At 58.1% G+C, this 25,002-nt stretch overlaps 1 protein-coding gene across 3 annotated transcripts in view; it reads left to right on the top strand.

Moving 5' to 3' along the window:
* Positions 1 to 621: 621 nt before the first annotated feature.
* Positions 622 to 25,002, top strand: part of PXDC1 (PX domain containing 1) — a 25,723-nt gene continuing 1,342 nt past the window's right edge. Inside the window, exons 1-4 of one of the 3 annotated variants that reach the window (XR_003796729.1) lie at positions 622 to 1,283; positions 13,821 to 13,912; positions 14,434 to 20,485; positions 21,604 to 21,715. Coding sequence is in view for 1 of the 3 variants with exons in the window: in XM_029243115.1 (XP_029098948.1) it covers positions 1,028 to 1,283; positions 13,821 to 13,912; positions 14,434 to 14,551; positions 21,604 to 21,715 (578 nt within the window). In the remaining 2 variants the exon portion in view is untranslated. Of the gene's footprint in view, positions 1,284 to 13,820; positions 13,913 to 14,433; positions 20,491 to 21,603; positions 21,716 to 25,002 lie in introns of all 3 variants that reach the window. The other 2 variants (XR_003796730.1, XM_029243115.1) reach the window with 2 other exon arrangements.

Here is a 25,002-nt window from a genome sequence, read left to right as displayed (position 1 = left end):
ACGCTCTTTCCGAGGGGACCCTTTCCCACCGCCGGCCCGTCCCACTTCTTAGCAGGGGGTCCACTCTCCCTTTGGGGGGACCCTGTGGCTGGCTGGCCCGGGCCTGCCGCGTCGTCTGTCCCACCGTGTCCCCATCTGTCCCCAGCCGCGTCCGCGCCGTGGCCGGGCGGTGGCGCGGCTGGAATGCGCGGGGGACGCGGGGCGGGCGGCTTCGGCCTCCGGCCCGGCCCAGGGTAGATGGGCGGGCGGCGCGCGGACGAGAACCTGGCCGACAGCACCGGCGCCGGGTCCCCGGAGCGGGTGCGCCCCGCCCTCGCCCCCCTCCCGGCACACGTGCAGCTTCCACCCCCGCGGGTCGGGTGGGGCGCGCAGCCCCCCGACCCGACAGTCTCCGAGGATCGAGAAACGGAAAGAGAGAAGTCTCCCCGGGAGCCCGCCGAGCGCAGGCCAGCCCGCCCTCCCTGCCCAGTCTCGTCCGATCCCGGCCGGCGGCTCGGGGCCCGGAGGGGAGGGAGGGGGCGGGGCGGGGGCACAGAGGCGGGGCCGGCGCCCGGGTTTCCGCCCCTCCAGGCAGCCGGGGGTCCCCGCGGCCCCAGCAGCGCGGGCTCGGGAGGCGGCGCGGGGCGCTGAGGCCAGGCCCCCCCTCCTCCGCTTGGCGCGTCCTCTCACCCGGAGGCGGGGAAGGCGGACGCGACCGCGGCCTCGACGTCGGCGGCCGCGCCGCCCGCGAAGGGAAGCGCCTTATAAGCCGCCGCTCGGCCGGACCCGCGGCTCGTCGCCGCGCCATCCCGGAGAGCTCGCGGAGGCCGGGCCGACCCCAGACAGACCCCGACTCCGGACAGACTCCCGACCAGCGCCGGCTCCGGACAGATCCTGGATCTGTCCGACTCCGGACAGACCTCGGACGGACCCCGGCCCCGGACAGACACCCCGGCTCCAGACCGATCCCGGCTCCGGACGGACTCCCCGCGGACCCAGGCCCGGGCGGGCGCGCCCCCTGCCGGCCGGGGCATGCTCGGCCCGCGGCATGGCCTCGGCGGTGTTTGAGGGCACGTCGCTCGTGAACATGTTCGTGCGCGGCTGCTGGGTGAACGGCATCCGCCGGCTCATCGTCAGCCGGCGCGGCGACGAGGAGGAGTTCTTCGAGATCCGCACCGAGTGGTCGGACCGCAGCGTGCTCTACCTGCACCGCAGCCTGGCCGACCTGGGCCGCCTGTGGCAGCGCCTCCGCGACGCCTTCCCCGAGGACCGGCCCGAGCTGGCGCTCGCGCCGCTGCGCGAAGGTGGGCGCGGGCCCGGCCTGGGGCAGGGGGTCGGGGGGGCTCCTTTGAAGTGCAGGGAGGGGCGCAGGGGCGGTTATTAAGCGGGGATCGCGACATCCCGGGCCCCGGCACGGGACAGGGACCCTCAGACCTCCGCCCGCCCCCGGGCGGTGAAGTGCAGTGGCTGGTGCGCAGGAGTCGGCGCACGGGGCCCGAGGCCGGCCAGACGGGAGTCCTGACCGTCCCCAAGGCGAGCCACCGGCCCGCGCCAGTGTCGGGCGGCCCCTGCGACTCCCGCCGCGGCCGCGGCCGGAGAGGCGGGGGTGGGGGGGTGGGGGACGTTTGGGAGGAGTTAAGGACAGCGTCCAGCTGGGGTCGCGTCGTGTCTGGCAGCCCCCTCCGAGGCCTCCCCCGGCAGGGCCGCGCCTCTTGTCCCCGGTGACCGACAGCCCGAGTGCGCGGTGCCACGCGGCCTCCGTCGCCACCAGGGTGGGTCCGCATTCGAGTTTGATGAGCCCAGAGGCCTCCTCCCGCGCCTTGTGACTTTCCTGGCTCGCAGGGACTGGGTGGCTTCCCGTTTCCTCTCCTCGGCCCACGGGGCTGGCCTTTGGAGGCCGCGGAGAAGAAGCGAGAGGCTGAAGCTGAGGCAGGAGGACTGGGGTCCCCCCTGCCCCCTCCCACACACACGCGTGACCACCTGCAGCGCTGAGAATCTGGTGACACTTGCCAGCGCCTTCCTCTAAGCAGATCCCTGGGGCACTTTAGGGGGCATTTACTGAAGCTGCCCATCTGCCTGAGGTCTTGGGATAATCTCCACTCCGCCCCACGCCCCCCTCCCCGGGACAGCTCCCACCCCAGTGTGTGAATTATATGGGTAATTAGCTCACTCTCATGACACATTCTCGGGCAGACGCGTCACTTGGAAAGGCTCCCAAAGCCAGCACGTTTGCAGGCCCTGCTCCCCTGAGTCTCGCTTTCATGCTGCTCTGGAGGGAGTTCAGTATTATTTCAAGCATGGCATTAGTTTACCTTGATCTACTGTTTGTGTGTGTGTGTTGTTATTTATCAAATGGATGCCCAAATCCGGAAAGCTTAGATGAAGGAACAGCTGTTTATTCAGTGACTTACATCCTTTCTGGAACAAGGCAGGCCATAAACAAACAGGAGTCCCTGAGAGCTGGTGGAGGGCCTGCCCTCCCCTGCCCTCCCCCCGCCCTCCCCATACCCTCCCCCTGCCCTCCCCTGCCCTACCCCCATACCCTCCCCCCACCCTCCCCTGCCTTCCCCCATACCCTCCCCCGCCCTCCCCTGCCTCCCCCCCATACCCTCCCCCATACCCTCCCCCTGCCCTCCCTTCTGCCCTCCACCTGCCCTCCAGGTCTCACTCTGTCAGAGGACCCCACTCAGCTGTGACTCCAGGCTCCCCGCTTGGCTCCGCCCCTGTAACATAGGACCTGACACTCACTTTTCTTGTGCGGGCTGGAGTGCACCCTCAGTGTCCAGCAGTAGTAAGCCCTCCACAAAGGTGGCTTTTGTTGTCACCCCCAGCGGCTTCTGGTGAGGGTCATAGAAGGTGGGGAGGAGGGCGGAGCTTCAGTCGCCTTGGGATCTGGTGAGGAAACCACCTTACCCGGAGCACAAGGATTAGGGTGCGCTGTGCACACGCACGCCCTGGGCTCTGTCCCTCCGCGCAGGTCGTGCCTGGTTGGTTCTGGGTTTGCGAGGTGTCAGCGCACCATCCGCAAGGAGACAGGAAGAGGGTGACCACCAGGGCGAAAACAAGGCGCAGAAGGGGTATGATAGCTGCTTTCAAGTGTCTAAAGGGAGAAAAATCAGCAAGAAATGGGTATTAGGTTTAGTGGGGGACATGCGGGGCGGCAGTCAGGTGAGGACCAGTTGTGTGTGAAGGCCTTTCGAACAGCCCACGATGGACTGTGGGAATGTCTTCTCGGCTGGAGTCCTGACCAGAGGGCCTCCTGCAAGGCCAGCTCAGCACCCCTGGAGGAGAGGAGGTGGAGGCCCGGGGCCGCAGGACAGGCGACCTGAACCCTCTGTCTGGTTCCAGGTTCTCTGCCTGGAGGCAAGCTGGCCCCTCCCCCAGCACTACCTGAGTTTGTTGTACACCCAAGGGAAGGCCTTTTCCTTCCTTAGAAGGAAGGAAAGTCCAGGGAAGTTGTTTGCTAAGTAAAATACATCGCCATAATGCAAAAGAAGCGTTCACCTTATTTCCAGGTGGATTTACTATTTGCATAAACAGATCGTCTGGACATACAAACCGTACACACAAAAGGCATCCAGATGTGTGTGCTGTTTTAGAGATGCCAGGTTTTCTCAGTGCAATTCCCCATCAGATTCCCTCAGTTTAAATTTATTGCATGTTTCTGGGCTGGGTTACATTGGCCCGCTCATCTCTTTAAAAAGCTTTGCAAGTGTAGGTTTGAGAACTCGTGCTGGCAGCAGGCTGGTAGCTCTTGTAAATGCAGGACTGAACACCTCCAGAGGGTGGGAGCGCCTTGGGTCCGACTTGCATCTTTGATTCTGCGTGCAGTGAAGGGGATGCGGAGCCCTCTGTCGTGGTCCCTGGAGTATTGCCGTGGGAGAGTGTTTCTGTGCAGAGTACTTTTCCTTGATTCTGCACACGCACTGGTGCTAGCCTTGGCTGTCTGTCTGTGGAACGTGTATGTTTCCTGGTGACACGTGCGCAGAGATATTTAAACCCCTGCGTGGAGTGGCGGCACGGGGCTCACTCGCCCACCTCCCTGGTCTTCTGTTTGGGCGAGGCTGCTCTCAGGACTAGTCTTGCTTCTTCTATCCTCTTCCTTGGCCTCTTGGCTTCTCACCTTATGCTCTTCTGCGTCTGGATCTGATATACCCGTCCTTCCTTTCTTGTGCCCCTGCCTAGGGGAGGGAGGTAGCTGCTTTCTGTGCATAGCATCTCTGGGTGACCAAGGTGTCCCCTTCTGCTCTTTCCACACTCTGACACAGGTAGGGCCGAGTCTTTGACTTAAATACCCTTTACGTAATACTTAACATGGTTCAGGGCTCCTGACCAGATGTGGCAAGGTCTCTTGCCTGTTACATCTCTCGTCCGGGAAGGTTCACACTTTAAAAGACAAGCATGCAGAATGTCCCCAATGACTGTTTGGGGCTCTTGGATTATTTTGATCCTTTTTAAAAAATAACACCTGTTTCAGGCCTTATGAAGTCATCACTGTAGAAACAGATCCTATTTCCAAAGTAGGCAGGTGACCTTTGATTCCTGATTACTGTCAAATCAACACATTGGTTTTTATATTCACTCAGCAAGTATCTACCAGATGCCTCCCCTGCACCATCATCTTCTAGGTGCTCGGGATGCAGCAGTGAACAAAACAGACAAACCCTGCCCTCATGACTCTATATTCGGGGTGGGGGAAATCCAATAATAAAGAAGATAAGTTTTAAAAAAATGTTAGATGGTTCTGCACCTTCAGAAGAAAAGAAAAGGGAGGAAGGAGAGGAGCTATGACTTGCAGGGGTAGGGAGGGGTTCACTTTCAGATGGGCTGGTCCAGAAGGGCTCAGAGGAAGTGACCTGAGAGGAGAGACCGGGAGGAAGTGGGGAGGAAGCGATGTAGGTGCCTGGGGAAGAGCTTCCAGCCAGTGGCCAGAGCAAGTGCAAAGGCCTTGAGGCCGGCGTGTGCCCGGCGGCCCTGAGTCCTGAGGGGGCCGCTGTGGTTGGAGGGGAGAGAAGGGGGTGGAAGCAATGGGAGATCGAGGTAGGGAGTGGGCAGATCACGCTCAGCGTGGGGCTCTTGTCGGAGATGGAGAGCTCGGAACGGGAGCGACCTGATGTGACGGGCACTCTGGCTGCTGTGCTGAGCATGGCTGGAGAAGGACCAGGGCGAGCCGGGGAGACAGGGAAGGTGTGAGAAGTGGTCAAACACGGACGCGTCTGGGAGGGAGTGCAGGGTCTATGGAGAGACCAGATGTGGGTGTGGGGAGCCTTGGGTGATGCAGGAAGCCCACAGGGGGAGCTGATGGAGGGCCCAGCTTTGAACACGGTATTTAGTGTTTTCTCCAAATAAGGCCCCTCCTTGAGATCCTGTGCGTGGTGCTGGGGTAACGTCTGTTCACCCCTGTCACCGGGGACATGGATCTGCCTGCGTCTTCATAGACCTTCTGTTAGATGTGAGATGGAGGGGCAGAAGCGAAGGCGTCTGGCACCGACCAGAGAGGCCTGGGCGCAGGTCCGCCAGCCAGGACACCCCGCCTCCCCACGGCTCTAGGGGACAGCGCTCTGCTCCTAGGCTCTGCTCTCACGTGGATGGGGAGAAGCTCTGCGCTTCCCCGAAACAAGTGGGGGTAGATCGCCGTCTGGTCTGGGGGTGAACTGCAGAGCCCCGAGTTTCCTTTCTTAGTGAAAGTGGCTAAAAAAGAGCAGAGGCCGTCCACAGGTCAGGGCAGCAGATCAGGGGGACAGAGGCCACCTCTGTCCGGCCTGACGGGCCCTGCAGTGGCTGGGGTCCTGTCCTCCCCCTTCACAGCCCCGCCCCGCCCCCATGCATGGCTTCCCTGGAGGGGGTCCTGCCCTTTCTAATGGGGAGAGGGGCAGTTTTCACTTCTCTGGGGCATTTTGGGTGTTCTTTCTGATTCACAGACCTATTTTCGAATCTCTTCCATATATAGGGCTGCCGGGCTCTGCCGTCCCCCGGGTCTGGTGCCGGCACCATCCCTCCCGGGAGCCGGCTGTCTCCTCTCTTCCTAAGGTTTTATGTTTCTTTCCCAGACCCACACCCTGCTGTCGCTCAGGCTTTGTTCCGAGTTCCCTGTCCGGACTCTCCTTCCTCCGTGAGGGACGGTGTGCCCTGCGGTCCCATGGTCTCATCCGTCAGAGCTCCGGCCGTGCCGTGGGCCCAGGTGGCTCGGGCTAACTCCCAGTCAGAGAAGGAGCGGCCAGAAACTCACAGAGCTTGTTCGCTCTGGAGCTTCTAGGCCTCGCTTACTTCCCACCAGATTTCCAAGGGGAAACTTGGTTCTGCATCTCAGCACCGGGACCGGCTGGTAGCATCTGGGTGCCCTCAGGCTGGCCCCCAGGGACACCACTGTCCTTTTCTCTTTTTTAACCAGGCTGGGCCTGGTGTGCCTCCACTGTGTGTTTTTATAAACACTTTTCCAAACGGCAGGAGGTGTTTCTGGTTGGGAGCAGTCAGAACTAGGGGAGATGGGCGTGCAGCGGAAGGTAGCAGCGAAGCCCCTGAGGTACGAAGCAGGGCCGGGGTGGTGTGGCCGCTCCGTGAGGCTCGGTGCGGAGCTGCAGGGCGGGGCCGCGGAGAGGCTGGCCAGGAGCGATGAGCCCCGCGGGCGCCCCAGGCCCCGGCCCCTTGGTGCGGGGCGTCCTGCAGGGGCAGCGGCCGTCATCAGAGTACATAGGGGACAGTGAGCGAGGGCGCGGCATTACCAGGGGTTGATGTTGTCCCACTGAAATCGTTTTCATTGGTGCTTTTGTTCACTTTCACTTCCTCGGGTGACAGTAGGCATCCACCAGCCCTTTCGCTCGTCACCACTGAAAAGATGGTCCCCATGTCCCTGAACGGGCCGGAGAAGCTTCCCCCCTCACCCCGCCCCCGCCAGGCCCTGGATCCAAATCCTCCCCGTGACGGGGCAGGGAGGGGGCTGAGGCGGAGGGCTGGACGCCCTTCTTTTCTGGTCGGGCCTGGGCCCCCTGGAACCGTGGCAGCACAGACAAGACGTGTCCTGTGTCACATAGAAGCACAGACCGCGCGCCGCGACGTTGTCCTCCAGGCAGGCCCCGCAGGGCCCCGCTCCCCCCGCCCCGACGTGGCTCCTGCAGGTGAACACGACCGCCCTGCTCCGCTGCCGACTCACACTGCAGGGCGTGCCGCACGTTTAAGAACAGGCACCTCCGTCGTCCTCTGCTGGCGTGTGACTTACAGTCAGTAGGAAACACGACGAGCGGCATTTGGACCGAGGGTGGGGGGAGGGAAGGAGCGGACGTGGGATTAAGGCTCTTACCACGGTGCCTACTCGTCACCAGAACCCCCTGCTTCCCGCAGGGGAAAATCCAGGCCCTGCGAGACTGGCGGACCCGCCTGGGGACACGAGGTCACGGCGGGAGGAGGTTGGGCTGAGCGGCCGAAAGCACCAGCAGCAGCTTTGGGACCAGGCGGGTGAGGATGCGGTGTCGGGCTGTTTCTGGCTCCCTCCCTCGTGACTTGAGGCAGGTGGTTCAGCTCAAGCCACCGCTGCAGGGTTCATAAGCTGGCAGGGGTGGCATCTGCATGGCCGCCGCTGTGAGCGCTGAAGCCACGACAGAGCCATGCTGGACGGGAAGGCACCATGTGAGGCGGAGCTTCTGCCCTTTGCTCTGGGTAGGCAGCGTCCCCTCACCCAGAGCCCTCCCGGTGGGGGTGTGGCGCCAGCCCCCAGGTGTGGCCTCCAGCCTCCCGTCCTAGGGAGGTGGGGACGGCGATGGCGCCTGAGAAACCGGGGAGTGGGTCACCCCGATACCTCAGTGGGACCCCTACCGACCAGGCCTGGGGCTTTGCTGGTCCAGAAATTGGGATTTGGTGCTTGGCGTGGGTCAGGCTCGGGGGCAGTTTTCCGGGGCAGATGCTCTCGGTGTGTATTTTCTGTGAGAAATAGAGCTGCCATGGGGGCAGAGCCTGGGTGGAGAGCCGGGCCCCCCTTGGCCCCCAGGGGTGTGTAAGGCTTGTCTCAGCCCTTCTGGCCCGCTCTCGCCCTCACCCCTGCGCTGCAGGTTCCCTGCTGGGTTTTCCTGGTGACACCTCCCTGCGGTCAGTCTTGGCCTCGTGTCCGTCATCCTGGCCAGCATGTAGGGGCAGGTCTTGTCGCCCTGGTGCCCGCTTCGGGATCAAGTGCTTCCTGTTTTGAGAGCCTGGGACGGCTGGTGTTTATTCCCTAAATTCCTTCCAAGTTTTAAGACAGACTAGGGCGGAATGAGTGACTCCTTAGCCGTGTTGAGCCTGAAGCTTAGTAAGGAATTCTGCCTGTGGTGGGAGAAGAGCGAGGCGGCCGGAGAAGGAGGGGCTGGCGGAGGGATGTGGTGAGAGGCGGGCATCTCACAGGCCTGGGAAGAAGCGGAGGACAGAAGTCTTCCCGCAGCCCCTTCCCGGGGCCTCCGGACCTCTTGTCTTGTCTCTGCTCGTCTCTCTCCTCCGCCTCCTTTCCCTGCCCTGCTTCTCGTCCTTGCAAAGACGGGGAGGAGATGTTCCTGTCCATCAGTGTTGCCTTGGGCATCTCTGGGCCAGGGGAGGGTGATGGGGGAGGGGGACCGAGCCTTGTGTGCAGCAGGGTGGGCATGGGGGCAAAGGGTGGGACCCCCATGGATGGAGCCTGTGAGGTCAGAGTCGCCACGGGTTCCCAGGGAGCGAGGGCTGCATGGGGATGCTTGAGTTTAGCAGAGAATAACCACTTTGGTTGAGCTCAAGCTCATCGCTGAGTGAGTCCCTGCTGGTTTTATGTTGACTACCTATTTAGAGGACAAGTATTTACGAAGTAATCATTGAGAATTTTCCTGGAAATTTTAAAATATTTTATTTCCAAAATTTGTACGATCCTCAGCCTTTAAAGAATATATATCTCGTGACAGTGCCCTCCGCACCTCGCCCGAGCCGCCTGCTTCTCTGGGCTCTGCGTGGATGGACTTTTGAACTATGCCTTCTTTGGCTCAGTTGGAAAGCCCACATCACAGAAGATTTCCCCGGGGTCTGCCATGGGAGTCTCCTCTTAAGGGACTGGCATCCTCTGGGTAACGGACACTCCTTCCCAATTGACCCGAGAAGCATGCGTCTTCACTCCCAGAATTACAGCGGCAGAAGGCGCTCAGGCAGATTCAGCCCTGAGTCTGTCCCTGGAGGCTGGGACAGTCACCAGAGATGTTCAGTCCGAAGCCTCCACCCACAGAAGTAGGACGTGGGACCAGGTGCCTGAGGTTAGGACACTGGCCTGTGTCTGCTCCCTCAGCCTGATCTTTGTGCTGATACAGTTTGGGTTCAGTTTGGGTTCCGAGAATGAGTCAGGTGTTTGTGTTTGTATAAAGACCTAACCCAGGAACTGACAGAAGCTCGTTTGGAGTTCTCGATTTTCAAGGGTAAGCTAGTTTAGACAGAAGGGGTACTCTGGCTGCTCAAGGCTGAATTTCAACCCCCAAAGGGATGTGAAATTGACATACTGAAATGTACGTAGTCGTGTTATCAATCTTACAGTTTCAAAGTTTGGGGCTATATCTGGATAAATTTCTCACATCACAAATTGTGCAGAGTGAAATTTTTAAAAATTGAGATTATGTTAGTGATGATGCTTTATCAGAAATTAGAAAATTTCCTGGGGCTGTGAAGTCTTCTGAGTCAGTTTCCTTAGAACTTGGGTGTGGCGGGTGGACCGCATCCCTTCCCGCTGTCCTCGCTGGACTGCGTCCCGCGCCTTCCATGGACTGATGGCGCCTCCTGCTGGCCGGCCCTGGAACGGCAGCCTCATAACCAAGGGGGGGGGGTCCTGAGTTTTTCTGTCCAACTGCAAATTTACAACCATTTTATCCGCTTGCATTCTTTAGAATCACGATCTCAGATAGTAAAACTGAGTCAAACAAGATCCCCACAGTTTTCGTTCAATCAACCATATTTGGAATACAAAAGCTACAAGTTCTAGATAATCCTAAATTATTGGACGTAAGCACATTTTTGAAAATGAAGTTTCAAATAGTTACTGTAAACAAGTGACATTTGGAAAAGCTCTGCCGGTCATCAAAAGCCAAAGCTCTTGGGTCACAAAGGAAGAATACAGCAGGTAGGACAGAAAGCCCCCCGACTGCCTGTACGTAGTTGAGCGTCTCCATACGCCGTCCGTCCTGGGCAATGACAGGCCCCAGATGTGGGCTCTGCTCACACTCCGCGCCTGGTGCTGTGTCATTTTGGGAATTGATGCTGATCTTGGGTGTTTCCAGCAGGTGTTTCGGTTTCCAACAGTTGTGAACTTGAGAAAGCTGATGGGGGCGGACCTCAGTGGGTTTGAGACATGAAATTTTAAAGGAAGATTTATTTCATTTCTGCACTGTGGCCTCAAAGCACAGTTTTGGGTTTGTTTGTTTGTTTGAATGTTTTCCTTCCGCATTTAGTACACCTCCCTGTTTAATGGGAAACACCTTTAAAACAACTGAAGGAGGGTGATTTCCAGGCCCAGGAGAGGAGGGAAACGTGGGTGCTGGCGTTGGAAGAGGGGCCAAGCCATTGGAAGCCCCGTAGCCAGTGGTGACCCCTTCCTGCCCTGATGTGGGGTGAGGGAGGGGCTCTGTGGGGGCCAGGTAGCCTTGGGGGCCGCCCCTAGATGGATGCCAGTCAGCCCAGCCGAATCCACAGCTTCACGAATCTCCACCTTTGATTCCCTCCTCAGGGAAGAGGTGAGCGTCCTTGTCATTCACATGGACGGGTTTCCTTGGGGAAAGGAGGACGTACCGTGGGAACGCTGAGCCCGATCGCCTTGGTTGTCACCCAGAAGCCACTATGCCACGGGGAAATAAATTATGAAGAAGGGCCCCCAACCAAAAGCCAAAGCTTAAAAAACTATCCCCTGTCACTCTGTTCTTGCAGGAGGGATTCCAGCGTGTTCTTTCGCCATGGAAATGTTTTCAGCCCCTCTTGTTTTGAAGCACGTTTTCATTTCCAGAGAGCACCGTTTGGCTTCTCCTCAGAAGCATAAAGGCAGGTGAAAGGCAACGATAAGTTTGCAGCTTCCACAGATAGAACCAAACCAGAGTGGCGGCAACTCAGTGGGTTTGTTACCACCTCGGTCTTGGGCAGCTTCTCCTCTGAGGCCTGTGACCCTGAGCCTGCTGGCCGGGATCCGGCTGGGGTCAGTGGCGCCGAGAAGCCAGAGATGCGGTTGGCACCCATAGGCTGGTGGACACACACAGATGATAACTTGTCCTTGACTCTGTTCTCTTGTGAAACTTTATTCCATCAACAAATGGCCAACGACCAGTGAATCTCCTGCGGGTGCCAGTGTCAGCGTCAGGCCCTGTGCTGACGGCTGACGACAGGAGGGGACCCTGGGTACCCCCTACACTCAGCTTCACAGGTGGGCTTGGGGAGGCCACAGGGGAGGGAGCAGGTCTGCTGCCGAGCGGTGAGTGCTGCAGGGGTGGGGTGGATGGAGCTCTCCCAGAGCTCAGAGCAGACGAGTCCCGCCTGGTGGGTGGGGGGCTTCACAGAGCAGAAGGCGTGTCCCAACCCACGTGGCCTTTAAGGGATGGTGGGATTTTCTCACTCGAGCCTGGAGGTGGGGGAAGGCCAGTGGGCATGGGTCCCCCAGAGGCAGTGCTGTGCGGGCATGGGGGCCACGTTCTGGTGCCTTGGACCCGTTCCTCGGGGTTGGGATGAGGATGTGGTAGTCACAGAGCAGCGGAGCTGGTGAGGTTGGCGAGGCTCGGACCCCCAGGGTGTGTGCGCTGAGCCTAAACCCTTACGTGTTCCCAGAGGCCTGACCACGTACTTCTTGCCTTTCTCTGCTTCGTCTGGAAAGCAGGTCGCCAAGAAGATAGTGTTGCCAGGTAAAGTACAGGACACCAAGTAAGTTTGAGTTTCAGATAAACACTGAATAATTTTTTAGTGTGTCTATCCATACTGTTGCATTATTCAGTGTTTATCTGAAACGCACCTTGAACTAGGTGTCCTGCTTTTTGCTTGCTAATTCTGGCAGCCCTAAAAGAAGATCAGCATAGATCAGTGTGTTTATTTGACTGAATGGTACCCTGGGTGGTTGTAAACCCAACCATGGGCTACACGTGCTTTACGTCCTAGGAGGTGGGTATAAATACGCCGTACGCGTTGACCAGACGAGAGGCTGATCCTATAAACTGTCCTTACAGAACACAACTACTGTGTCATGAACTCAAGTGATTTAACACCAGTGTGCTAGATGTAACAGAAGTTGAAACGTGACAGTAGTTTTGCTTGTCTTAGAATAAAGAAGCTCTTTCTGGGGATGATTTACAGAATTGTCCTGTCTCGAAAAACAACTTTTCAGAGGATTTTTCAGCGTCCCTCTTTTCCTCTGTAGACTTGTCCATAGCAAGCAAGAGGTCACAGAGGGGTGTGTGTGCGTGTCTGCGTGTGTGCTTGTGTGTGTGTGTCTGCGTGTGTGCTAGTGCGTGTGTGTAACTCTAAACAAGAAACTCAGGGCTGAGCCCCTGGCACCCTGGTGTTTTCTTTCTCCCTTCTCGCTGCCCCCAGCCTGCAGGGTGGTGGGTAGGCCAGGCAGCCTAGGTGAGAGGGGAGGAGGTGGCCCGGGCCCCTCTCTCCGGCGATGGCTGGGGTTGCCAGTGCGGGCTGTGTGGACCGAGGCTTGGGGTCTTTGGCTGGCTGCCTGGGCCCGTGTGGCTTGAGGTGGGGTGGGCAGGACCAGACAGCCCACTGAGAAGCAGGCCCCCGGGTGGCCAGGTGAAGGTGCACCCGGCCTGTGCTCCAGGAGGCCCAGGGACCGATTCCTGGCCTTGACTGGACATTCCTGACCTCAGCTAATGCGAGGGACCCCCTGCTCAGCCCAGGCCTTCAGAAGCGCCCTCGCCCTGTGTCTGGGGCGCCCCTGGTTTCCATGGACCACGCGTTCTGGGGCCTCTTAATTTCAATCACGTAGTTTAGGAGGTTAATTTAACACTACGTGGACTTGGCGAGCTGCCTGCAAAATGAACAACCCTTTCACCTGTAAAACAAAACCAGAACTTCTGAAAACTGGGATTCAGTGAGTGAACATAGTTCTGGGATTTCAGCCTCTGTGGTTTGGTCGTAGCTCACCGGGACCAACATCCTGGGTCACGTGAAATGTCCTTGGGAATCTGACCTGCTCCATCCCTGGGAAGCTGATGTGTAGGAGCTGTGCTGGGAAGGTCTGTGCTCTGCACTGCTCAAAGGAAGATAGAACCGCACCCCGAGTCTCCGTGCCACTAGCTCTCGTGTTTTAGAGACAGGGTACCGCACTTTTTAGTAGCCAGTCGAGTCTTCCGGTAACTGGAACGAGGGTAGAAGCCGATTCCTGGAAAGTGCTGTGAGTCATGGCCACGCTGGTTTTCTCTGGGTAAAGATGTGATTTTTTCCCTTTCAAAGCCGGTATCTAAATGACTTGTCTAAACATAGGCTCCGTTTCCACGGGACCTGTGGTCATCTCAGCTGTGTCATTGGGGGCCGGTGGGTTCAGCCTCCCCCAGCTACGGCCACCACGCGGGCGGGGGCTGAGCTCTGGCCTTGTCCAGGGTGCGGCTGGAGAGTCCCGCTCGGAGAGGCCTCTGATGGTGTCTCTGTGGCTTTCAGACGGACAGCGTCCACTGCAGCACACACGTTAATCACTCGTTGGGTTGTTGAAACTTAAAACGAGGTTGAGAGCCAGGCTTTCAGGGCAGGGCTGCACCCACGTGAGGCCAAGTAAACTTCCCAGATGTCTTTCGTGGAGGGTGACGCCAGGGAGGCGTCTTGTTGTTCTGTATTTAATTCGGGAGCACACTTCTTGGTGTGTTTTTCTGATGGAGGCATTTCTGTCTCAATCCCAGGGCTGGTCGCCATAAAGGATGCCCACGACATCGAGACCAGGCTTAACGAAGTGGAGAAGCTGCTCAAGGCCGTCATCAGCATGCCGCGCAAGGTGGGTGTGCGAGGTGGGCGCGCAAGGTGGGCGTGCGAGGTGGGCGCGCAAGGTGGGCGTGCGAGGTGGGCGCGCAAGGTGGGCGTGCAAGGTGGGCGCGCAAGGTGGGTGCACAAGGTGGGCACGCGAGGTGGGTGCGGGCGGACGGGCGGGGCCGGGGCGCGCTTCCTGGAAGTGTCAGGTGGGGTTAGGTGTAAGCCCAGGGAAGGGAGGCTCCTTGGGCTCTGGGGGCTCTGGTGCTTTCTCCCTGGGGAGGCAGCGGAAGTGACGGGCTCGCGGTTTACTGGAAAGTGAGGGGAGATGGACGTGCGTGAACGCTGGCGCAGACCAGGCACGAACTGTTCCCACTGTCCCCATCCTGTCTGTCCCTGGGCCTCGAGCCACCTGAGCGCCTGACAGGTGAGTGGGGAAGCGGTCCCGTCCGCGCTCAGTCCCGCAGTCTGAGCCGTGCGGGGCCACCAGCGTCAGACGGGCTGCCTCGCGGGAGGAAAAGGTATAGGAATGAACATGTTTCTTCCCAGTATTCCAGGTCAGAAGTCGTGCTCACCTTCTTTGAAAGATCTCCCCTGGATCAGGTGTTAAAAAATGACAACGTCCATAAAATTCAACCCAGCTTTCAAAGTCCGGTGAAAATATCAGGTGAGAGCCACAGGGCCACCAGAAACCTTCCCAGCCCACTGTCCACGTGCTGGACACACCTCCCCCACTTGGGATCCAGAAAGACAGCCCAACAGAAGGGTGGGAGCAGCAGGGGAGGGACCGTTTCCCGATTTTTATGAAACTGTGTGTTTCTACCTACTGACCTGCAGTTTACACTCTTCCTACTTCCAAAGCGAGTTATCTGGCGTATAAATTGGAATGTACTTAAATAGTCTATGATGAAAGCATCAGTGAGGCTTTTTTTTTGTGGTACACAGGCCTCTCACTGTTGTGGCCTCTCCCGTTGTGGAGCACAGGCTCCGGACGCGCAGGCTCAGCGGCCATGGCTCACGGGCCCAGCCGCTCCGCGGCATGTGGGATCTTCCCGGACCGGGGCACGAACCCATGTCCCCTGCATCGGCAGGCAGACTCTCAACCACTGCGCCACCAGGGAAGCCCTCAGTGAGGCATTTTGAAGTGAATTACTGGAATGCATCGTCCAGCCTGCAAAAATAGGAGTTCACCTAGCGCAACACTGACTTGGTTCTTGGCTTTAGGACGGGGGGACAGAAAGGGACACATGGTGTAGGTCTCCTTAGCGTGGACACTGGGTTGAGCCTCTGACAAATGTCAGCAGCACTAAGAGGGGATGGTCAGCCGTCCTGCGGGTCAGAGGGGAGCGAGGGAAGCCTGGGTCCAGCCCGGTGGCACCTTCCTCAGATCTGGGCCGCACGTGTTGCTACAACACTAGACTCTGTTTTTGCAGTGCCGTTGGCAAAGCCTGTGAGGGGCATTTTGTAGGAAAAGAGGTCTGTCCTGGAAGTCTCAGGTACCGGGCTTCCCCAGGCAACTTGTCTGGCCTGAGTGAGGTTGTGTGGGCGTTTGCCGGGCGCAGAGGGGATACAGCTCGGGCAGCGGTGACATCCCACAGGTCACCTTGACATGAGGGGAGGCGGGGTTGGGGCGGTCCCTGTGTCCAGCACTTGAGTTCTGCGTGGAAGGAAGGAAAGAGGAGGGAGCGGAGGAGGGGGGCTCAGAGGGAGGTGATGGGGAAGAATCAGCAGGTGAGGGGACCTGAGCCCAGAGCCATCACCTGAAAAGGAACTGGGCCCCAGTGATGGGAAGATGGAGGGGGCACATTGGGGTGACGGCTGACGTCACTGGTATAAAAGTGTCCTTACTGACTGATGTACCACGGCAAGGATGAGATTCCTTAATTGCGTGCTGGGGCGCGGCGGGCAGGGCTGGCAGGTTCTGGGAACCCGGGACGGAAAAGTTACTTTTCGCTCTGACCATGTGTGCGCAGGACAGGGTTCAGCCTGGGTTTGCGTGTCTGCCACTTTTGTCGTCTTCCCAGGAGAGCTTCATGTGTGTCCTTAGGAGGATGAGCAGGGGGCTGGGGGCCTCTTCTTAGCTAACGCCTAGCGTCCAGAACCTTCTCTACAGGAGAGTGAAAATGGTGGTCAGCCCTCCTGACCGGATGTCCGGGGACTCCAGTGTCCAAGCCTCAGAGAGGCTTCAGAGCGTGTCGGGCTCTGTGTGCTGTCACCTGGAGCGTGGGCACCTCTGTCCTTCAGTCTTGCACGGAAGAGCCCCGGCCCTGGCATCTCCATTTTGCTTGATTTCTTTCTGTTTTGAGCAAACAGGAGAACCGAGAGCCGCAGGATCCTTTCAGGGCCTGGGGTTGGTGGCAGGCGCAGGTTGACCCAAAGGCCCCAGGGCGTAAGAGGGACGGGCCGGCGCTGCATGCAGGTGCTTCTGATGGCGACAACCTGGCGTCCCCAGCCCCCGTCTCAGTGCCTTGTCTTTACTGCCGATTCGGATAAACGCATGACCCAAGTTTACCCCAAAGCGCTGAAAGGAAGGAAACAGGATTGAACAGGGGTAGCACTGGGGTCCCACGTCGAGGTTTTAACTACGTTCCTGTGTTGTTTCGAGGACTGAGGACAGAGGTTTGGGGTCCCTCCTGCCCACGAGCTCAGGAGGCCTGGCACGCAGGTCTGGGAAGGCAGGGCCTTGGTCTCCCCGTGCAGACTGGGAGCCCGGGTCCTGGGGACATCGTGCTCCCCGCTGGGGCATCGCAGGGGGGGGGTCAGTGCAGCCATTGCGGCTCAGCACGGAACACTTTGTGACACGGGGCTGCCTGACAGTGGGCTTCGCAAACAGCTATTGCGAGTCAGCTGCCGAGAGCCCGAAGCCTCGTGCCAAGACCACGGCCTGCAGGCAGCCCTGTGCGGGAAGCTGGCGGGGTCGCCCCTTCCAGAGCTGAGGGTCTCCCACGCCTGGGGGTCCCTCCCCCTCGTCCGCTTTCATCAGTCAAAGGGGTTCTCCCTGGGATCTTCGCCCCCAACCTCGCTGGCCCTCCCTCTGCCTGAGCGCGTGGCTGGGCGGGGGAGTTCCCACGGCACGTGAGACGTGCTTTCGTTGGCCACTGAGACAAGGATGTGGCAAATTCAGAAAAACTTCTAATGAAAACTGTTCCTTACAGTAGCGCTGCCAGCCGCAGAGGGCCTGGAGCCGCGTGGGCAAAAGCCCTGCTCCTCAGTCTGGGCCCGTATTTGCGCTGCGCGTGGACTCGGGAGTTCCCCGGGGGGCTGGGCCTCAGGACCCAGAGAGCCAGGCGCCCCGAGGGCCGAGTCTCCAGCAGCCCAGCCTCTCCCCGGGGTGTGTCCTCAGTACCGACATCGGCCACCCGGACCTGACTTCCTGGCTCATTCATTTATGGATTTCCTGTCATCCTGGGCATGTCAAGCTGTGGTCACTCTGGCTTTCCATGTCACCGTCGACCCCTCTGCTCCAGGCCCTGGGCCTCCTGCTGGCTGGGCCCTGTCTCCTCCCTCCCCACAATCCCTGCCCGTCCACGTCCACTCCTGTCCAGCTAAACTCCACTCGTGCATGGAAACGGCCGTTCCCGCTGTCACCCCCTCCCCCAGACTTCTCAGCATCTTCTCAAGCCTCTGATGTGGCATCCTGGGAGGTGGTGCCCTGGCGGACAGCCCTGACGTTGGCCCACTCTCAGGCCTCCTGCAGTGACCTCTAGGTTGACCGGCTAGGGATCAGGAGCTCCACTAGGTGGCGCCAGGCGCCCATGGTGTGAGAACCAGCCTCCCCACCCCACCCCGGGGCCACGATTCTGGCAAGTGCTCTGGTCTCTTAGGTGATGCTTTGGACCAATGCAGCCTTAAACACTCTTCATCCCGTGTTAATCTAAAAGTTTATTACCGAGTCTAGGAAAACTTAAATTTAGTTTTCTACACCATGGCTGTGTTGGTGCAGCTTAAAAGAAAGCATAAACCTCAGCCTCACTCTGGCTGCTTGGATTAATTGATATCGGCCTCAAAAATCATAGTACTCAGGTTTGGGAAGGCTGGAAATATAATTTCATTTTTTAGTAACCAGGCATCTGTACAGTCTCAACTTAATTTTCACCACACGGGGAGAGTCCTGGTCTCCAGTTAATGAAGCAACATGGCTTTGGGTTTTGTTCCGTTGCTAGAGACGTTGAAAGTAGAATAGGAAAGGGGATCGGAGAGCGTGTGAATGCTTTCAGGGCTGAGACTGTCCGCAGGAAAAAAAAGAATAGATGAATTAATGAAGTGAGTTATGGTGGCATATGGGGCATGTGAAAACAGGGCTGCAAGTAAAAAAAGCAAATCACCACCAGCCAGACACTAGCCATTGCTGCAGGAATGATCCCTGGAAGATGCTGGGATTAGTGGGTGAAAGTTGAAGGAGAAGCAGAATTTGCACTTACATCTCCACCAGGATCGTTCTCAACTACAAAGAGAGAGGGAGTATCCTCATTTTGGAGAAAACCTCCTGACCCGAGAGATCCAGACGACATCCCAGGAATAAGTGAGGCCTGTGGGCATCGCACTCCTGATCTGATGCCCAAGGGAAGGCAGCGTCCCTGCGGGTTCCTGCTGGACCGTCCACCTCTGTCCAAGCACGGAAACGCCAGGCAGGTTGAGGCACAGTCAGTGAAAGACTCACCAGTCCGCGTCCCAAGTGTTGCAGCCACAGGAGAGATGAGGCAAGACCCAGGCCCTCGAGGCCGTCAGGGGTCACAGGAGGCTGAACCACCGCATCTTCCTGCCCCAAGGGATCCGGGCCGGGCCCAGAACAGAGGGACGTGGGTGAAACTCAGGTGCAGGAGGTTTTAGTTTATCGAGCATTACGCCGATGTTCATTTCCTGGATTTGCTCGTCGTACCATGGTTATGTAAAATGTTAACCAAAGGAAGAGCTGCCGAGCAATCTGTGAAAGCTCTATACTGTTTTTGCAACTTTTCCATAATTCTAAAATGAGCTCCACAAAAGTTTTAAGAAGTAAGAAATGGCGAAGCAGGACTCTTCTTCATGTGAAAAAAATTCTGTATGCGAAAAACTGGCTTGAAAAGGAGCTATTTCATAGAACTGGCTTGTATGTGATTAAAGGTACTAAGCTGACTTCTTAGAAATTCCCATTTTCAGTACATTTGAAGGTAGGCTTCAGATGCTGAAGCTTTTCAGTAAGCGTAGCATTTCCTTTGGTTCTTTTTATTTGGGTGACCCAACAGACATGAGGACACTTGGAACAACGATAGCAATAACTACCATTTATGAGCCCCAGCATTTGTTAGATTCTTTGTAAAAACCATCTCATTTAATCCACACCCGTGCCCCTTGGGATAGCTGGATACGGTTATTCCCCTTTTACAGACGAAAAAGCTAAGCAAGGAGTAAGCTGCTTCCCACGCTTAAGTGGCAGAAGTGGAGTTTCCTGGAGGGCCCAGCTGGCCTTGCAGACAATTGGCTTCTCTGCACAGACAATTAAGGAATGATTTGTAACAAGTTTGTTTCGGGGGCTGGTTCCATTTTCTAGATTCCACTTTCTAGAGCTCCAAATCTCACATTTAAGAAAGATGAGGAAGTTCCTATACAAGGTGACTCCTGGCGACATGTACAAATGTTTTGCAGCGCTGACGTTTGTTTTCACTTGTAGGGTCTTCCCCTCCAAATTCCCTTGGGAGGCGGTGGGAGAGAGGATCTGGGGGCTGTCAGCTGGCTGTCCTGAGGTCCCTGAGGTTTTACGTGCTTCCTGGGACAGGTTTGAGTCAGTTAATAAAAGCAGTAAAGCAGGTGGTTCTGTGCTGTCGTGCGTTTTAAATTGTGAAGCAGGGGGATCTTAATCTCTCCTGTTGGGATGTCGTCCTCTGCAGTGTCTGTCCACTCAGGCTTTGGTCAACGTCTTCGTGCTCTTTTTGCACCTGGTGGTGTAGTTGACCCCAGAGGTTCCAAGCACTGACTTTTCGCTGGTTTTCAGCTCCTTCTCATGACGTACAGGCTGTCCGAGGCGGGTGGGCTCTGGGTGGGCTCAGCCAGGGAGAGGAGGTCGGGAAAGAGCCATGTGCTGATGCCCCGTGGAGTGCAACCGACCTCGAAAGGCCAGTGAAACGAGCGCTGTCACTTCTCCAGAAAGTCAATTGGAAATTTTAGCAGTTACTTGGCAAATCCGATTGATGGATAGTCATTTTATCCTGGGGGGCGGAGGTAAGGAGGAAATCGACTTTTTTTTCTTCTTTTTTTTGTGTAGTTTCCCCAAGTGTCTTCATGTGGAGAGAAATTCATGGAACTGGGAATCAAATACCCAGAAAGATGAAAAGTAAATAGGAAGTTACAATTTCACTTATTAAAAAAAAGCAAATCTGTACATGGGGATAAAATAATCTAAATTATGGTGAGACGTAAGAAATAAAACAACCCCGCAAACAACAACAGCATCAGCCACCCGACGAGACGGGGTAACACTGGACATCCTTGCGGCCTGTGCCAGGGCCGGAGGAAGGGCTATCTTGAGCTGTTCCCGTGCATGAGGCCCTGAGTGGGAAGACGATGATCATTGGATTTGAGGACCCGGCAGGAGTTCAGAGTCTGTTTGAAGCACGTTTTTAAGGTGAGGTTAGTGAAGGCCCTGATTTGATGGGACAAACGAGGCCCTGAGCGTGGAGCTCGATGACCAGGGGCTGAGGTTGGTTGGAGATGCACACAAGGAGCTGGAGCCCTGGTGACCCTCCAGGTCTATCCTTGGAGAGTCTGTGATCCACTGAGGGAAGGGAAGGACACACAGTCCCCGGGAAATGTCAGTAAGAGCTTCCCCAGGTCGGAGAAGGGAGTCAAGTGCACTTATGTTTAAATGGACCAGATGACGTGATGGAGCCTGGGAGCTAATAGGCTCTTAGAGTTGGAAGGGTACTTGGAGAGCATCCAGGACAGTTTTGAAATTTCCAGTTAGGACACTGCGTCCGGTATCTCGGGGTTCCCTGCTGGGCTGCGCCGTGGAGTCCCAGGTCCCAGGCCGGTGCTGTTTCAGCTGCCCACGCCTCCGCGTACACACACACACACACACACGCACACACACACACACACACCCCACCACCACCGATGCTTGGGCTTCCCCGTCCCCCGCTCCCCTTCTAGAGCTGAGTGAGCACCAGACTTTGCACTTGGAATCTAACCACACAGCCAATGTAGACACACAAAGACGATCTCTTTGTTGCCCTTTTAAAATTACCCCAAATTGTGCTTGTTGGTGAGAAGTCAGTTTATATATAGGATTATATAAAGTAAAAGGTGGAGTCACCCGTTTGGTTGAAAACACACACGGATTGCGCTGGATCCTCACGGCGACCCTGGGCCGTGTTATCCTCACCTGAGACAGGTGAGAGCTTAGAGAGGTCAGGCGACCTGGGCAGAGCCCACGTTGTGTGCGGTCGTCTTAGCCTGAAACCCAGCCTCGTTCTGCTCCAGCTTCAAACCCACAGGGCGGGCATATGGCGAGAGCGCTCGGACTGCCAGAGCGCCTTTCTGCGGGGGAGAGACGCCCCTCTGGACTGGTGTAGGGTCGGCAGGTGTGGCCCCTGAGTCTGAACGGCGGAGCTTTCTCTAAACTGTGGGGAAGGAGGGAGCACAGTAGGAGAAGGGGGATGTGGGGAGAGCAGTGTGAGCCCCAGACTGCAAAACTTCATAATCGGATCCCCTTCTGAATATTTCCCTTACTGCTTTCGCTTTCAGAAATCATGAGGTCCAATGGATTTTGCTTAGCAAATACCGAAACAATCGTTATTGACCACAGCATACCAAACGGAAAAGACCAGCACGCAGCTGTGGACCCCTCGGAGCACCTGTAAGTGCACTGATTCGAGTGTCATTTTACACACGAGGTCCCGAGCCGTCAGCCAGTGCCCGGGCCAGGTTCCCTGCCCACTCGGGGCTCTAGGAAGGGGACAGAGTGTGACCATGCGGCCGGCAGTGCGGAGGGGGGACATTCAGGAGGAGTTGCCTGGCTTCACGTCTGGGCTGTGCTGGGCCCTGGAGGGTCCGGGGCCACAAGCCTCCTCGTGGGGGCCTGGTCTCCTGGGGGGGGGGGTTGGGCGTCAGCTGCATGTTGACCTCTCATTGCCTCCCAGGGGGCTTCTTTGTGGCTCACGGGCCTGCCCTGCGGGGAGGGCGGATGCATCGGCTTAGAGAAGGCAGGCAGCTAAAGACCCCCTGCCCTCCGTGCTTCCTTCCTCGGGTGACAGAACATGGACCACGATGGGGGCTCTAGGAAAGCCACCCCGGGTGCTGCCAGCCGTCTCGGGGTTATCGGGCAGGACCTGGCTCGGGTGACTGTCAAGGCCACGCCCGGGGCTCTCCCTGCTGTGTGAGCTCAGGGAGTTCGTTCCCGTCTCCTGGCTCCTGTTCTCTCCTGGTGGGACCGCTGTGCTCTCGCAGGGTCTCCTGAAGGCTCAGGTGACGAGCGTGGACGCCTGACACTGGGACCTCCGGGCAGCTCTGGAAGCTCAGGGTCTCCCGCGGGCACTTGACCGGCACAAGCCCGGAACCAGGGGGCCTCTCAGAGTCCGGGGGTCCCTCCGCACCCCGTCAGCCCCACGTGAAAGCGGACCAGGACCGACCCAATGCCGCCATGCCTCGCGCTCAGCCGGGACCACGCACATCGTACACACCGTGTGTGCACAGACAGCTCCCAGCCCGAGGGTCCCCCGAGCCAACTTGGAGCTGGCATCGTGGGTCCAAGGCTGACGTGGATTACACGGCGATGGAAGGAGGTCCTGCTTCATGGGAGGAGCTTCTGACCGGGCTTGTCCTGGTGGAGTGGTTGGTGGACCACCAGGGGCTGCAGGGTCCTGGCTCTGGCTCTGCATCCCAGGGACGCTTTCTGTCTCTGAGAGGCCCCGAGAGGCCCTCTGCCCCTGGCATGAGGCCAGCTCTGAGAAGGCAGTTCAACCATGAATCATTTTGGAGGAGAAGCATGGAGAGAAAGCAAGGGCTGTAATGTAACTTTTCCAGCCAGCCCGGGGCTCTGCGTGGACAGGGCGACCCATCCTCAATCTGCAGTGCCGGGTTGGTGGGAGAGAAAGATCGCGGGGAAACCTCTGCGATCCCAGGATAGCTTAACGAGGAGATGTCGGCCTCCGAGCGGCCCCGGAGCATCTCCAGGGAACTTGGGCTTGCCGGGCATTTCTCTAGGTGCCTGACCTCGGGCAGCCCCGCAGTGATGGTCTCCTGCCGTCTGTCTCTCGGGAGGGTCTGTCTGAACACTCCAGGGGACAGGAGGTCACAGAGAGAAGCCTCTCCTGGCCACAGCTGTCCTCAGTGGTCCTCGACAGCAACTGTGTGGCCCCAAGGCTGTGGATCAACGCTGCCAGGCCTGCTGTTAGGACCTGTCAGTCCCGACACTGTCCCTGGGGGAGAGCAGCTACAGTACTCAGACCGGAGACCCCCCTGCACTCAGGGACCAAGTGTGTGTGCCTGGTGGGGACGTGTGTGAGAGCGGGACGGCTGGGCCTCAGCCTTGTGACCACCCTGGTTGGCTGGAGGGGTTGCCAGGCTCCGGGAGATTCTGCCCAGGCCTGGGGTGAGCCCCGACCCTGTCCTCACTGGTTAGAAGCAGGGAGATTTGCCAGGCCTGCTGAGGACCACGGGGGCTGAAGGGGACCCCGGACTCTGCTGAGCATCCCAGGTCCCCTTCCTTCCCCAGTTCTCAGGGGATCTGAGGGCAGGAGAGGTAGCAGGGGCAGGAAGCTGCTGGGCAGGGCTGTGTCGTGGCCGCCACCGGGCCCGTCCCTCACCTGCCCGGAGCCTTTCCCTGCACCTAAGGGGCCCCCTCGGCCTCACTGCCTGCACGGACGCAGGGCTCCACGCATCTCCACACACGCCCGTCAGCATGGGCTTAGAGGGAAACCCACCTCCATGCCTTTCCTGTCTGATTTCGAAGCTGCCATCGCCGCCTCCTCCGCTTCTCCCTTGCAACTTAGAGGCAGCAGGCCTCCCTGGGACCCCGTCCACCCCACGTGCCCCGGGTGCTGGGGGGGGGCACCTCTCCGCCCTCCCCTTCCCCCATCCCGGCTGGCTCCCCAGCCAGTGTAGCCAGGCCGGCGGCTATGTGGTTTGGACGCCTCGTGCCCTGCCCGTCGCTGCCCGGCTTTCCGCTGTAGTTGAACTCCTGTGAGATCTCAGTCACCGGGAGTCAGAGCAGGGGCAGCGTGGACAGTGTGCTCAGTGGCCCCAGGCCCTCTCCGCTGCCCGGGCAGGGCGTGCATCCGCCCCCCTCTGCCACTCCCCTTTGTTTGGACTGGTTCTCGGCTGGGGAGCAATGGGAAAGGTACAGGCAGCATCTGTCTCCCCTCCTGGGGAGAAGGTCCTCCGTGCACTGTTTTCTCTGTGAAGCATCTTTTAAAATTTATAGTCCTTTTTTTCCAGCTTAAGCAAGTGTGCTTAAGCCGAGGCTGAGTTAGGCAGGGCGCGGAAATGGTTTCCATTCCTGGGGAATCCACGTTGAGAAGGTATTTAGGTCGCCTCACATTTGGGGCACAAATCCTTCCTTGAGTTCTTCCCGTGCCCGCCATGTAATGCCTCACATTGAGTGCAGGACCCAAATGCAGGAACCCGCCCTCTGCTAACCTCTGCCCTCACCCAGCTCCTCCCTGACTCCTGCCTCCTTGGTCGTGTGTGCACGTGGCCCAGGAAGCAGTCAGGCTGGGAGCTGGGACCACACGGCCTTCTTCACCCATCTTTGCCATGGTCCACAGGCCCAGCACGTGGCAGGTCCCTGTGTCTGGTCCACTCTGTGTCCCCAGCGCCTGGCCCAGAATAACCCCCAGATGGAGAGAGAAATACTCACTGTGTGAGTGGATGGATGGATGGATGAATGGATAGATGGATGGATGGATAGTTAGATGGATGGATGGATGGATGGATGGATTGATGCATAAATGGATGGATGGTTGGATGGCTGGCTGGCTGGCTGGCAGGCTGGATGGATGGATGGACAGATGGATGGATGGATGGATGGATTGATGCATAAATGGCTGGCTGGCTGGCTGGCAGGCTGGATGGATGGATTGTTGGATAAATGGATTGGTGGATGGATGGATGGATGGATGGATGGATGGATGGATGGATGGATGG

The sequence above is a fragment of the Monodon monoceros genome, unplaced genomic scaffold (assembly GCF_005190385.1).
Source record: "Monodon monoceros isolate NGI ecotype Baffin Bay Population unplaced genomic scaffold, NGI_Narwhal_1 Super_Scaffold_3, whole genome shotgun sequence".
In the NCBI taxonomy this organism is placed as follows: domain Eukaryota; kingdom Metazoa; phylum Chordata; class Mammalia; order Artiodactyla; family Monodontidae; genus Monodon; species Monodon monoceros.
The sequence above is the reverse complement of the archived record's forward strand: the minus strand, read 5'-3'. Positions and strand labels throughout refer to the sequence as shown.